At 60.9% G+C, this 15603-nt stretch overlaps 1 protein-coding gene across 1 annotated transcript in view; it reads right to left on the minus strand.

Annotated features, from left to right (window-relative positions):
* Positions 1-15603, minus strand: part of LPCAT1 (lysophosphatidylcholine acyltransferase 1) — a 43088-nt gene that overhangs the window by 12370 nt on the left and 15115 nt on the right. Inside the window, exons 3-9 of the mRNA XM_012774119.3 lie at positions 11520-11734; positions 6186-6298; positions 4646-4706; positions 3978-4036; positions 2135-2169; positions 1299-1353; positions 354-436 (exon numbers count right to left, since the gene is read on the minus strand). Coding sequence (XP_012629573.1) covers positions 354-436; positions 1299-1353; positions 2135-2169; positions 3978-4036; positions 4646-4706; positions 6186-6298; positions 11520-11734 — 621 coding nt within the window. The remainder of the gene's footprint in view (positions 1-353; positions 437-1298; positions 1354-2134; positions 2170-3977; positions 4037-4645; positions 4707-6185; positions 6299-11519; positions 11735-15603) is intronic.

Below are 15603 nucleotides of genomic sequence, written 5' to 3' on the forward strand. Positions count from 1 at the left end.
GAGGACAGGGAGTCTGCAGGGAAGGACGAGCCGGGCTGAGTCTGTGGTGCCGGCTGAGTGTGAACAAGGGCTCAGAAGTGAGAGGGGAGTAGCTGAGGGTGTGGCCGTGTCAGCGCCCCGGGACCTCCAGGCCGTCCCCACTGCCCAGACCCGACGCATCAGCAGTTCTGGGGTGCGGCAGGAACTGAGGCGGAAGAGCCTTCCAGGTGACTCCTGCAGGTCAGGTCTGAGGGCGGGGGCAGGACACTGGCAGGTGCACTTTCCTCGTGCTCCTGGCTGTCTGTCTGTCTGTCTGTCTGTCTGTGTTCAGCACAGAGCAGAGCTACAGCGCCGGGGAAGGCGGCGTCACTTACTCTGCCATGACGCGCCGCACGTTCCTCGCGTACAGCGCGGGGTTCCTCTTCTCCTCCTCGGAAGGGCTGTAGACGGGGAGGAACTGCGCACAGAGAAGCCGCGTTACTCCCACGAACACCACGAGACCCGACCTCGGCAACACCACCAAAACCCACAACGGCCAGTCTGACAAAACTAGCATCTGTCTGTGATGGTGGAATGAGTGACCTAAAACACCCTAATTTGCGGGGACTGCCACACCCCAGACTCAGGCAGGGGACCTTTGGCTCAGCCCTCTGTCACCGGAGTGGCTGGTCCCCCACGGACGCGAGCAGCCAGGCTTGTGCGTGTGCTCAGTATCACTGCAGCAGTGACGAGAAGCAGCGAACTGTTCTGTTAAATATTTAAGTTGCAGATGACTCATCTTTAATCTTCAGATGTAGGAATAGCATATTAGTTCCGCCTTTTAAGAAAAGAAGCTGTTCCTTCTCCACTCTGATAAAATTTTACAGGCTGCACCCATGTGACTCCTTGATTTAGCCAAGGTAGATGGGCACGGGGACCTGGAGACCCGCAGGCCGGAACCGGGCACTAGCGTCGGGCAAAACTAAACGCTAGAAAATCGTGCACTGCATATGTGCCAATTTAATATGTTCTTAAGTTCCAATAACCATAATAAAAGAATACGTTTAGTTTCCTTGATGATAAAAGTCTTGTCGAAATGGCTCAAAATACAAGAGACACAAAGTAACTGATGCAAAGTGACCGGGAAGCCCTTCCAGCCCTGAGTGACACCGTGTAACATTGTGTCTAGACGAGTTCCAGCACAACATTGTATCCGCGTAAATCGCAGCATAACACTGTACCTTACACACACACACACACACACACACACACACACACACGAATACTATACACTGTACCCTATACAATGTAACACCGTGCAACACTGTAGCCGTACACACCTCAATCTCCACTTGATTGTGAAACTGACACAGCGTGAGCCACAGGATTTCCAACCTTAAAAACAACACATTGGATGGATTTACAAGACTGGTTAAATAAAAGGCACGATTCCTAATTCCTTGTAGTTTAATTACTTCAGTTCTCTCTGGACCCGAGGCCCCTAGAGGGCGCCACCGGGCAGTTGTCTCCCTTCAGAGCCGGGCGCTGAGCCGTCCACACCACCCGGAGTGAAACGGCTACTTTTCTAAAACAGCCGTCTTCACTTTTCTTACTAAATACCTGCCTACATCTCTGGCTCGTCCAGCAAACCGGCATCTCCCCGTCTGCCCCGCGGCTGGGGAGACCTTGCCCGCCCCGCCCCGCCCCTCCGCCCTCCAGACGGCACTCCTGGGACCTGGAGCTGCTGCTCCCTCTCCAGTTTGTGCCCCTGGGGCTGCGAGTCGCTGCACAACTGTCTTCGGAGTCCGTCGTGGGGACAGGGACACTGACCACAGCAGGTGCCGTGCCCGCACCGCACACAGGGGCCCCGGGACACCCCGAATTTCTGCCTCCTTTGCCAGGGGCCACTGGGCGGGTGACAGTGATTGCTGGGCCGACAGACCCGAGATGGGGGCGGCGGCTCGCTGCCTCCCGCTGGAGCCGAAGACACCAGCGGAGGTCCCCGTGAGGGACGCTCTAGGGAGTTAGGGCAGGGTCACATGCCCACACGCAGTTTTCACAGCGGGCCGAACCCAACTGCTGCCAAACCACAGCTCCCAGAGAGCGGCAGCCGGCAGGGCACGGGCAGCCGCCTGCACAGGAGGAGAGGCAGGGAGGACACAGGTCTCTGACTTACGCTCCAGGTCCCTGCCACGTCCACGTGATGGTGTCCTGGGGAGGAAAGAGCAGCACCCGTCAGGACGGGGCCTGGCATCGGGTGAGCGGCCTCCCCCGCCCACCTCCGACCCCACTGTGCGCTGGGGCAGGGGAGGGGGAGGGGTGCGCTCGCCCCGGTGCCCAGAGCCCCTGAGGACCCAGGCCCCCTTCCTCACAGCCCCCAGGACCCCCCTTTCCCTGCCGTCCCTTCTGGATCCTTCTCAGCCGGGAGCCCACCCAGGGCTGCCCAGGGGGCGTCCGGAGCCCCGGCCCCAGCCCGGCTGGCCCGCTGCGCTGCCAGGGCCCAGAGGGCAGGTGCTGCTTTTGCCCGACTGCGTGACCGCCACCTCACACAGGAGGACGCCCCGCTTCTCTGCAGCCGAGCTGGCTGCTTGTGGGAGAGGCCAGGTAAAGCCACGTGGCTTCAGACACGTTGAAACAAGCTTAAAGTCTAGATTTCCACACAGGTTGCAGATTCTCTCACTCTTGCCGGGAGCTGCATCTGGGTGTGGTTTCTGCCCGGGGGCAGGGAGGGCCGGGGTCAGCCCCGGAGCATCAGTTACACACGGCCAAGGGTCCCGCCAGCCTGCCCGGCTGCGCCCGGCTGCCGTTTCATTAGCTGACGGCTCAGAGACCCTCTGCTGGGCAGGTGCACACGACACCCCTCCTGGCAGGGGATGGACGAGGGCACGGGGTCCGGGTGCAGACCCCGACACCCAGCAGGCCAGGCCCTGTGGCGGGTGGGCTGGAAACCCCTGGTACCCACACGGGTACCACACGGGCCGCTGGTGGGTGCCCTGCCCTTACACCACATCGTGGGGACCTGCGAGTGTCTCAGGGAACTTCCCCTCGTGCCATGAAGGCAGACTGCCGCACACACGCGCGCTGCGTGAACAGATTCGCCTTCCCGGGCTCCTCCAAGCGGTGGGTGACTCCCCCGAGAAGTGCACAGCGTGCCCAGTGCCCGGCCAGGGCGCCAGGGAACTTGCGTCCACATGAACTTTCTGTTGCAAGGGCCCGTCGGGGCGAGGCCGTGTGCTGGGCAGGGTGACGGCAGACGGCAAGACGCAGTGAGGGCCTCTGGGGCCTGGGGCTGGGGCTGACCCTGCCTGTGTGACACGGGCCTCCCGGCACCGAGGGAGGAGCTGCCACTGCAGCCTTCGGGCGTGGACAGAGCCCGGGGCGGGAGGCGGGGGCCAGCCTCGGGTGGGAGGGGCAGGGCCTGGCCAGAGCCTGCTCTGAGGCCTCATCCGCACCCCCAACCTCCCCGGGAACCCTGAGCCCCAAACACCCCTTCTTCCATTTTGTTCTTTTAAAACGAACCCTGTGTGCTGATGGAGGCAGACAGAGGCTCATTAACTGTGAAGTCACCTCCTCTCCCTCCTGCTGCCTCCGTCCCTCCGGAACTTAAATGCTCCTAATTTAAAAATTGTCCGGAGGCTGCGCTGGGCTTCTCGAGCTGCTCGGGACACGGGCGTGGGGGGGGGCCTCTCCCCAAAACCTCAGGACTGGTCTCACAGGGGGAGAGGCCGCTGCTCACGCCCTACGACAGCAGGATATTTTCTTCGCGTGCGACTACTGAGGGCTGTTTTACAATCACGGGGTGTATCAGAAACACGTCTGCAGGGCAGGCCGCATTTGGGGCGCCACGCCCGGGCTGAGGCTGCACGCCGGCTCAGCCACCGCTGCAGTCTGCGCGCTCCGTGCACTGCCGCGGTACGGACGGAAGACGCAGAGCCGCGGGGACGCGGCGCACCGAGACACCTCGGAGCCCTCCTTCCGGCCCACTCGCCTCAACACGGACCCCAGAAACTGCCACTCACCAGCTTGTTTGGGTATCGCAGGACCACAGGCTGGACGGGGACTCCGGGGATGAACGCACCTGCCGGGGGAGAAGGAACAGCTGCCGTCTCCGCGGCAGCAGGCGACGAGGAAGGCAGCCCTCCCCCGCGCTTCTCACACCGGGGACGGACGTGCGGAATTCTAGGCGAATTCGCCACGGAAAGCGAGGGCAGTGGGCTCTGCCCCGCCCCAGCCCCTGCAACCCTTCCACCGCCAGGGGCTCGGGCCCCGACCTCGACCGGGCACCGCTGTGGGGGGTGCACGTTTATGGGCCCTGGTCCCCCCACGACGGGGAGGGAGCACCGTCCGCCTGGGGCTCTGGGGACGGCTCGGAGCTCCGCCCCTGGGGTTCCCGGGGCTGCGGGGGCAGCTGCAGATGGGCACAGGGCACTCGGAACCCGCAGGCCCCAGGCGCCGCGAGCCAACACGTGGGCACGGAGGCGCCTTCCAGACCCAGGACCCCCACGAACCTGGAGCCCACACAAAGCAAAACCTCCACCTCCTTACACGCTTGCAGAGTGACTTCTGCGCCCTCCTGAGGCACCGTGACCCTGGCCTCGGATAACGAGACTCCTTTTGTGAGTCTTCTCAGGCATATTCCCAAGAACCCGGCACACGGGAGGGAAGCAGACACTCGGCCAACACCTACCGGGCTTGAAGGTGATGAGGCAGGTCCGGTTCGTGCAAGTTCCTTCCGGGAAAATCATTATCTGGAAATGCAGAGAAGAGGTGAGTGTCAAACCACACGTCACTACGATCCGCACTCCACAGGCTCCGGTCTCCCCAGCACATGCCCGCTCTGGGGGAACGACTCAGAAACTTCGATCACACTCGGTCGGGAAACTGGAAATGTGCTGTGGGCTCACTGGTCTCCACTCTGCGGGTTTCGCTGAAACCCGGAAGCAAGGCAAACATACAGACAGACAGCCGTAGGATGGCTCACACCTGTAATCCTAGCACTCTGGGAGGCTGAGGCGGGAGGATTGCTCAAGGTCAGGAGTTTGAGACCAACCTGAGCAAGAGCAAGACCCTGTCTATATTAAAGATAGAAAGAAATTAATTGGCCAACTAAAAATACATAGAAAAAAAAATTAGCTGGGCATGGTAGCACATGCCTGTAGTCCTAGCTACTCGGGAGGCTGAGGCAGGAGGATCGCTTGAGCCCAGGAGTTGGAGGTTGCTGTGAGCTAGGCTGACGCCACGGCACTCACTCTAGCCCGGGCAAAAAGTGAGACTCGGTCTCAAAAAAAGAAGAAAAAACCCAGCTGTATCTGCTTAGACCGTGGCTCCCGGAAAACAGGTCAGTGTGGTGCCCGCCCCACGGGCACTGTGAGGATCAGGTTCAGCTAGATGTCAGCGCTCTCAGCGCAAAGCCGGCGTGGGGAAGAAAGCTCGGAGAACAGAGGCGCCTGGGTGGGAGCACACCCCCAGCCGGAACCGAGGGGCCCCCAGGAGGAGCCGGATCGGCAGCTGCTGTGGTCCAGACTGACTTGATTCAAACTTCCCACACGCTGGACAGCAGCCACGCGCTGCTCTCGGTCCTGGGTGCAGCCTGAGCACCCGAGGGCCGGGCAGGTAACGTGGGTGCAGGGACCAGTGCCGGGGCGGCAGGGGGCATCCTGGGAGTCAGGCCCCCTAGGGGGCTGCCCTGGGCACAGGTGGCCGTGGGCCCGCCCCTGGCACGTGTCCCAGAGTGGCCTGTGAAATGTCCAGCTTCTAATGTCAGCCCGACTAAAAAGAAGAACAGAACGTGAACCAAACGCAGGCATCTAAGCTGACATCGCCAACGGCGCACCTACAGCGCAGTCAGCCCCACTCTCGACCCAGGGAAGGGCACGCGGACGTTAGCAGCGAGAGAGCACAGGCTGACGCGGTGGCTCAGGAATCAGATCGTACCCGGAGGGCGGGTTGGCCGGGCTCCAGCCCAGTGAGAACTTACTTTCAAAAACGAAGACTCAGGAAACTGACATGCACTGGAGAATCATTTCCCTTATTTTCACTTTAAAACCCAGACACCAAAACCAAAAGCACCTGCTATTTAGCACGTCCTTGCATTCGCACATTCACCAAAACAAACAAGGAAGCAAGACCTGCACCCAGAGACAGAAAGTCGGCCCCTTGTTTAGTCTCCCCCACCCTCGGAGTCCACACCTTGGAACAAGCCCTCCTGGCGCGCCCGGCTGGGTTACCTGCGGCCACTTTCCGCCGGACTGTGCGCGTCGCTTGATTTCTTCCACTGTTTTCCTGCGAGAGTCCGGGTCGGAGCGGGACACGAACACCGGCCGGATGTACCTTATCAGAGCTGGGGAGAGGGGGCGAGGGGTCCCGTTGGCATTCGTGGCCTCTGCCAGGCAGGTCGGGGGTGCGGGGAGGCCGCCCACGTGCCTGGGAGACGGGAGACCCCAGGGCCCCCCGTGGGCTGTGCTGCCGGGTGGGTTCCGAGTCTACGCCTGACCCCGTGGAGAACAGGGAGGTCGCCCAGCCTTCCAGCGACTTCACGGGACAGCAGGGAGCCCTGTGACCTGCCGGCCAAAGGTGATAAAACACGAGAGTCCACGGGACGGTGGAGCAGGACCAGGCCCACGGAACGACAGCCCGACCCACTGGGGAGGCCACTGCGCTAACAGAGCAATGTCCAGGACCCCTCCCCTGTGTGGGCGGAGCTGCGTCCCCTAAAAGAGAAGCTAACGTCCTCGCCGCGTCCTGTGACTGAGCCCTCACGTGGAAGTGGGGGCTGCCGACGGTCAGGTCAGGACCAGGTCACCTGGGATTAGGGTGGGACCCATCCCACGCCCGCGTCCTTGTCAGACAGGAGGGGAGACGGGGGGAGAGGCCACGGGGGAAGGTGGTGGACGGAGTGACGTGGCCACAGTGCCGAGGGTCACAGCGGTGCCGGGAGCTGGCAGAGGCACGGAGCCTTCCGGAGAGCCCAGGTGGCCGGCACCTCCGTTCTGGGAACCCGGAAAGTGAGAGCAAGTCCCTGTGGTTTAAGCCGCCTGGTGGCCCTTTGCACGAAACTCCCAGGGCCTCAGCTCCCGCCGGCGCCACACGACCCACACGGTCAGGGTGGGGCGGCCCAGGACCCCCGCTGCGTGAGGACGGCCCCCACCAGCCGACCCACAGCCGCGGCCACAGCACCGTCCTTTCTCCGGAGGAATGAAAGCGGAAAGACGCTTCTCAGAAGAGCGGGCTGAGCAGACCTCAGAGCTCCGTTGTGGAGACGCGATGGTGAGCTGGACGCCCGCCCGCCAAGCGCCCGCCAAGCGCCCGCCGAGCGCCCGGCCCTCCCACTCTGCGCGTGCCAGCCTCCCCGGACCCCAGGCAGCTCCGTGTCTCTCTTCCTAGCCTTTTCACTGCTTGTCAGGAACAGCATTCGTGCTTCCAAAGTCCTTCCTGGAGGCCTTCCAAGGGGCAGCAGAAGGTTGCACAGAAAACAAGAAGAAAATTCTAGTCTTGCGATTCTCCGTTGGGTCCACGGACGATGGACACGGAGCTCAGTGACCTTATTTTCCCCGAGGCTTGAGCCGTTTTGCTATTTCTCTGTGCTCGGAGCTGGTCACCCTCACGCGTCGGTTATTCCCGACTCCGCTGAGGACGACAAACGGGAAGCAGGAACGACAGAGTCACCCGCAAGGACGGCCACCTGGAGCGGAGTGAGTGACCGGTCGAGGGTCCCCCTGCTGTGCCCAACGCCTGGCGCCGTCTTCCCGGGGACCCGGGCCAGGAGGCATCGCCGCTCTGCTCCCAGTCTCGGCCACGACACTCTGCACGCCACCGTGTAAGGAGGGCTCGGCACTTCCACGGAGAGGACCAGGCGGAAGCTGCGTGTGCGGGTCTGGGCTGAGCTGCGTAAGTGTCCGGGGTTGCCAGCGTGGGCTCTGCGTGCGGTGGAAGGGGTGGGGGCTCTGCCACCACCTGTCACCCCTGGCTGGGCCACCACCCACGCTGCGACCAGGGCCACGACCCACCTCCCCGGGAGCGGAGGGACGAGCGCCTGCCCCCAGAGAAGAGGCAGGCCAGGGTCACAAGCAGGGGGCTGCTCGGAGTCGGGGTCACCAGGCACTGGCGCGTCCCCTTCGTGGCCATTACGGATGTCGCCCTGAGTTGTGGCAACGTGTCCACAGCCGTGTGTCTGCAGTCACTCTCCGGGAGACAGGCAGGCAGCAACTCGGCCAGGGCTACAAACCCACGGGAACGTGAGCGCTGGGCTGCACAGGGAGACGACGTCCCAGTCCTGCCCTCGGCTCTGCCCCCACACTGCCAAGATTCCCTCCACGGTCCGCGGAGGTGGGTTCAGATCCGCAAGGTGATGGCGTTAGGGGGTGGGGCCTCTGGGAGGCCACGAGGTCCCAGGGTTGGAGCCTTGTGATGGGGTCCGTGACCTTAGGAAAGGTGACCCCAGGGAGGGACCCCACCCCTCCTCACGTGAGGACACACGCGGAAGATCAGCCGTCCGTGCAGCAGGAAGTGAGTTCTCCCCAGACACCGGAGCCACGCCTGGATTGTGGACTCCCAGCCTCCAGAGCTGCCAGAACTAAACTCCTGTTGTCCAGACGCCACCAGACTGCGCTATTCTGTCCCAGCAGCCCGGAGGGGGGCACTACGGCAATTGGGGTGTGGACGTCTGTGCTGGCAAATCACGGGCACAAGACGCCTGTTGGATCTGGATGCTCCGTGGTCAGGGAGGGCAGCAGGGACGGAAAGGGAAGGGGAGGGTGTTCTGGGGAACACACGTCAGCCTCTCGCCAACACCGGGAGACCTCGACGCAGAATCCCAGGGTCACTGCTTCATCCGGCAGCGAGGAAAACTGCCCCGCAATGCACCAGAAGCGTCCAATCGCAGCCAATCAAATAGACACTGCTCAGCATCTATTTTGCAAACAGCACACCCTATGCTAGATCCCTCCCAAAACATCCTTCCTATTAGAAAGAAAAATGAAATCTACGCAATATTCTCCAGGGAACCAGCACACAGGTGCTCACGCTGTAGGAGCTGTGTGCAAACTCGGAGAAGGTGCCACCAAGGGCTCGGACTCCAAGGATCTGGCCAAGGAGACGCCCTTCTGCCCGGGCAGCTGTCACCTAGAGCCCTGCTCTCCGCCCGCCAGGCCAGCCCTGCCCCAGGCCCGGGAAGGGACCTCGAGGACAGAGCGCTGGCGGGGCCATGTTGTTCACGGGTGGGTGCTTTCATCCTCAGTGTGAGGGGCTGCTCGGGGTGTCCGGGGCTCCCCAAGGCTCTCACAGAGCAGCAGGGTCTGTAGGGGACTGACATATATTTTCCTAGTTTAAGAATTAAAGTTAGTGAGTAAGGTACGTGCTTTGCCCAGAGCATTTAAAAGTAATATGTTCCGGACAAGGCCCCTGTTGCTTTGAGGAATAACAAAAACAAGGTGTTGCCTAGAGGCATAACACACTAAGTAAGCAAGAGCTACCCCACCCCATGGCATTGGGGGTTTGGAGGCCACACGATAAACACATTGGTCCTGTGATTGCTGCGTAAATGGCTGGTTAGTCAATGACGGGTAAGAACCCTCATGGAAGGGGCGACCTAAGCCAGGCCCAGTTGCCGGGGTTCAGCCGAAGATCTTAGGGGTCACTCTAAGAGAAGCTGGGGATGAGAAATGCCCCCTGTGGCTCACCTTGCCCATCCTTGCTAATCTTGGTCCGTGATCTATGCCTGGCGCCTAGAGCAACCACCTGGAAACCTTGAGCCAGGGGATATCTGCTTCCCTAAGGCTACGTATTCTGGAATTTATGGCCATTGCTGCAATGCCTGGGCGGTTACGTACAAGGAACTAACTTCGATCGTTTAGAGTATAAAAATAAAACTGACCCAGTGTATTTTTACTCGAGTCAACCGTTTGTACATGTGTCCGTGTTTTTCTTTGTGTTCTGCGTTTGTGTTTTGTGTTCTGTGTTCATCCTCCGTCCTGTCAACGGGCCACGACAGGGTCAGGGGTCCAATGGCAGCCCCCACAAATGTGTCCGTGTCCTGACCCCCGGAACCGGTGACGTGGCCTTAGTTGGAGAAAAGGTCTTTGCCATTAGCTAAGGATCTCAGGATGGGGCCATCCTGGATGACCCAGTGGCCAGTCCTGCTAGGAGACACGAGGAGGGGACTCACGCAGGGAGGCCCTGGGATGGCTGAGGCTGGGCCGCACGGCCTGCAACCCAGGACGGCCCCCGAGGCTGGGGGAGCCGGAAGGTCCTGCCTGGAGCCTGGGGACAGGCTCAGCCCATACTCGGAAGTGACAGAGGACGCACTTCTGCTCCGCTAGGCGCCCAGCACTGGCGTTGGTTAAGGCAGCCCCGGGACACGCAAGCCCCCGGCTAACAGCACCCACACGGGGGTGGGGACAGCCTCACCGAGCTGCCCCTTCTAGAACTGCAGTCTGATAAAGGTGGCGGGTCCTTGCTAAACAGACCCGAGTAAGCACTGCACGTGGAGTGACGCTGAGCACACTTGCTGCCAATAGAAGTGGAACCACACAATTAACATCACAGGAAACATCACAGCAAAGAAAATGGGATGCAAGGCCGGGTGCCCACCTCGTGTGGGCGTGACCCACGTGGGCAGGCTGTGTTCTCACGGCAACCATTCCCACGGTAACCATGGCAAGGCTCACTCCCGGGAGGGGGTCACTCCCTTGTGTGGGGGAGAGGTCATTTCTGGGCAGGTCGTTCCCTGAGGGGGAGAGGTCACTCCCTGGGGAGGGTCTCAGCCCCTGGGGGGGGTCTCAGCCCCTGGAGTTTCTCACTCCCTGGGGGGGAGAGGTCACTCCCTGGGGGGGAGAGGTCACTCCCTGGGGGGGAGAGGTCACTCCCTGGGGAGGGTCTCAGCCCCTGGGGGGGGGTCTCAGCCCCTGGAGTTTCTCACTCCCTGGGGGGGAGAGGTCACTTCCTGGGGGGGGTCTCAGCCCCTGAGGGGGGTCTCAGCCCCTGGGGGACTCACTCTCTGGGGTTTCTCACTCCCTGGGGGTGACTCCCTGGGGGGACTCACTCCCTGGGGACTCACTCCCTGGGGGGACTCAATCCCTGAGGGTCATTCCCTGGGAAGGGTCTCAGCCCCTGGGGGAGGGTCACTCCCTAGGGGTCACTCCCTGGGGGGACTCAATCCCAGGGGGTCACTCCCTGGGGAGGTCTCAGTCCCTGGGGGGGCTCACTCTGTGGGGTTTCTCACTCCCTGGGGGGGAGAAGTCACTCCCTGGGGGGTCTCAGTCCCTGGGGGGGCTCGGTCACTCCCTGGGGGGCTCGGTCACTCCCTGGGGGGCTCGGTCACTCCCTGGGAAGGGTCTCAGCCCCTGGGGGAGCTCACTCTCTGGGGTTTCTTACTCCCTGGGGGGGGGAGAGGTCACTGCCTGGGGAGTCTCAGCCCCTGGGGGGGGCTCACTCGCTGGGGTTTCTCACTCGCTGGGGTTTCTCACTCCCTGGGGGGGGGCTCCCTGGGGCTCACTCGCTCCGTGGTGGGGGATGGGGGCATTGGGGGCCGCTCCTACCCAGTGGGGGGGCGGGGACTCACTCACTTCCCCAGATCGGGATGTCTCTGCTCTCGGCCTTCATCACGATGGAGGACATCGTCATGGTGACGGGGATGGCGTCGAAGTAGGAGGAGTGTGGCGCCAGCGTGAGGATGGCCGCCTCGGCGGGGGGCGCGCGCCGCCCCTTCACGGTCACCCGGTGGAAGCCGCCGGCGAACCACATGGTGCGCATGATTGCCTTGAGCAGGAAGTCCACGACCCTGCAAGGGAGGTGTGCGTCAGGCTGGGCGGGGGGTACGCCGGCGGGCACCGGGCATCCCGCCGCAGCCTCTGCCCAGGGCGGGGGGCACGGGCCGGCCGTGGGGCGCCTGCGGGAGCTGCTGGGACCGCGGTGGAGGGAAGCAAAGGATACCAGGCTCTCCTCCCCCACCGCACGCCCAGCGCTTTCCCGCTGACGGGCGGTGAAGGCTGCGCGTGCTGCTCTTGGCCCAGCCGCCCGGCGGCGCCCGCGCCCGACGCCTGCAGAAAAGCCGCAGGCCGGACGACAGACCGCCGTGCGCCCAACACCACAGTGTTCTCGTCAGCACGCGTGCATGAAAACACATCAGAACACTCGAAATGCACGCTGAAACACGGAGAAGCCCGGAGGTGAGGGCGGGAGTGGGGACCTGCCGGAAACTTCCCTGGTGTTTTCGCCCAGGACGCCCAGGGCTCCCGGAACCAAACGGGATGTTATTAAAATGAGCCGTTTCCGGAAGAAATTTGGACAAGAACTGTAGAAAATAAGGCAAGACCCAGCCTAGATAAACTGAATTTGTTGCCTATTTATTTCTTGTTAAATATGCAGGAACTGAGACATTTGAACGTACACACTTCCCTTCACGCTAATCTCTGACAAGGCCACACGCCAGAGTGTCCCTGCAGCGACCCGGGTGGGGCGGCCCTGGGGACAGAGGGTCACAGGCCACCGCGCCTCCGTCCCCACAACAAGGTTCCCCCTTGCCGAGAGCCGCATCTCGTTCAGCCGCTGGGTCGGGTGGGTGACCCCGCTGGGTAAGTCCCTGCGCAGGTGAACAGGAGCCTGGAACCTTACGGCGTGGTTTTCCCGAGGGACCGAAACCGTCTGGGGAGAACCTGTGTGGTGGCCGGCCTGGAGCCACCTGGAAAAGACCTTTGCTTATGGGGACGATGAACCGCCGGTGCTCGGGTCACACCTGGAGACACTGGGACCACGCCTCGACACTCTGCTTCCGGGGCCAGGTGTGACGGCACAGGTGTGCACTTTTCCGGGTGTTTCACAATAACGAATGCACAAAGGCAAAAGCCAAGGGACGGCAACTGATGCCCGAGGAGGGAGAAGCGAGGCCGCAGCGGGAGCAGGAGCCAGTCCCGGGAGGCAGGTTCAGGCAGGAGGAGCGGAGAGTTGGGGAAAGCAAGGCTTGGGCCATGGTCCTCCTCTTAGGGGGACACCGCCAGCCCTCGGCAGGTTGGCACCCGCACAAACGTGCTGGGCGTGGGGCAAGTTCAACACCGCACCTGACCCAGCTCTTCCCTAAGGACCTGCAGGAATCCACACCTGTCAACTCGCACCGGGGAAGGGCCAGACTGTGGGTGGGGGCCGCAGAGGAAAGCTCTGCTCCCTCTGGGGGGGCCCGGCACCCGTCACCCCCGGCGACGGCGACAGGCCCAGGCCCCGCGCCCCGGCAGCCTTGTTTCCAGGGAAAGAGAATCGGAGAAAGACCCTTACGCCCAGGAGCGGGGACCTGCCCAGCTCCCCGGAGCCCCCGCCCCATCCTACGCTCCCCAGACGCCCAAGGACCCCGGGTGTGTGTGCAGAACCAGCCACGCGGCACGGGAGCTGAGGACTGACCTCGAGGGACAGCGCGGGGACTGCAGGAGGGTTAAGGAAACTGGTCACTCTCCTTGTCACACTGAGGTGCTCTGGGGAGGTCGGGGACAGGACAAGACGACCCTCTCGGAAACCCGAGTTCTCACTGCAGAGATGGTCACCCGCTAGCAGGGCCAGACAGCGGGAAGAAATCTACCAGAATATGCGGGCAAAAGAGGGGAGACCCACGGGTACCCGAAGAAAAGTTCTCCGAGTCGAAGAAAGACCCGGCTCCTCAGCACCAAGGGAAGGTGGGAGCAGAACAAATTTTTCGAAAAAAACTCATTCTTAGAAGTTCCCTTTGCGAATTCTTTAAGTCGCCTCATCCTTCAGGGACAGAGGGCAGGCCGGTGTGCAGGGGCCGGGTGGGGGAGCCTGTACCCCGAGTGTCGACAGAGACCACGGACCTACACGTTTCAGACGGTTCTGCCATGAAGGGTGCCCGCAGGGGAGGCAGCGGCCCTGGGCGTGTGACCAGACTAGGGCGGGCACTGACCAGAGAGGAGGGTCCCGGGGCCGCACCGGGCTGCAGACACCCGGCGAGGTTGAGCTGCGGCTGGAAGCGGAGAAAATGGCTTGAAGTTCCCACCTCAGCCGACCTTCACGGGGTACCCAGAGTCGTCACGGGGACGGACTGCACACGGTGGAGACGGCGTCCCCACACGCAGCACTCGGGAAGCGGACCTTCCCTAGCCGTCCAATCTGCGAGGGGCGGCCCCCAGACCCCACCACCTGCGCCCCCAGCCCTGCTCGGGACTCGGCCCGGGCAGAGAGTCAGCCGCACGATGGGCCCTGCAGAAAGGAGCTGCGGGTTTGCACTTTGTGTCTTAGAACAAGCGCCTCTGGTGAAACTGTGTCACTCTTTCATGGGAAGCCTGAGATTTTATTTTAGGAAGGTCTGAGTGACACCCACTTACTTTCAGCCAAAGTCCCCTTTAATCCGGCGACAATCTTCTCAAACCGCACGGCTCGCACGGTGCGAAACAACTCGGGACCCCGACTGCGCGGTGGTCACTCGGCAAGCGTTGCTCCGAGTCCCTTTCTTCAAAGCCTGCTTTTGCTGCTCCCGGGTCCCGACCTAAGGCGCTGCTATCTCTGCGTCCCCAGCTGGGGACCAGGGCTGAGCACCTCCTGTTTCCTGATGCCCTGCGAGTGCCAGGCCCAGGCCCAGGCCCGCGAGAAGCGGGTTTTCAATAAACACTGCTCAGTGGTGACGCCACGGCCGTGGGGTGGAGAGTCGCTGCCCTTGGCGTGTGCGGCTCAGGTGCACGCAAGTACGCTCACACTCTTGCACAAACACACATATGTTCTCATACACATACACACACAAGTACGCTCACTCTTGTACAAACACATGCACACTCACACATACACCCTCATGTACATACACACACTTATACATGTACACATAGGCATGCTCACACTCTTGAACAAACACACACATGCATGCTCACACACACACTCATATCCATACACACATACACATGTACACACAGGTACGCTCACACTCTTGCACAAACACACATGCAAACACACGCACACTCTTATATACATACACACACATACATATACATGTACACACAGGTATGCTCACACTCTTGCACAAACACACATGCACACTCACGCACACACACTCTCATATACATACACACATACACATATACATGTACACACAGACATGCTCACACTTGCACAAATACATGCACACTCACACACACATATGCTATCATATACATACACACATACACATGTACACACAGGTAGGTTCACACTCTTTCAGAAACACACATGCACAAACGCTCTTATATACATACAAATACACACATACATATACACGTACATGCAGGTACTCTCAGACACTGTCACACACATGTACACATAATACACTCGTACATGTACACATACATAACACACAGTATACGTACATGCAAATGCACTCATTCACATATATGTACACATTAACACCTCCACATGTGCACACATGTACATACTCATATGCATACCCATACACACATATACTCCCCACATATGTACACTCCCATATGCATACATACTTTCTCATATAAATACACATGTACACACATACACTCACACACAGACATGCACACACATGCACTCTCACATACATGTACACAATATACTCTCATGTACATACACATACTCTCACACATACCATATCTCATACGTGGATGCACACACACCCTCATTCACATACATGTACAGTCACACGTGCACACACGT

The sequence above is a fragment of the Microcebus murinus genome, chromosome 11 (genome assembly GCF_040939455.1).
Source record: "Microcebus murinus isolate Inina chromosome 11, M.murinus_Inina_mat1.0, whole genome shotgun sequence".
In the NCBI taxonomy this organism is placed as follows: domain Eukaryota; kingdom Metazoa; phylum Chordata; class Mammalia; order Primates; family Cheirogaleidae; genus Microcebus; species Microcebus murinus.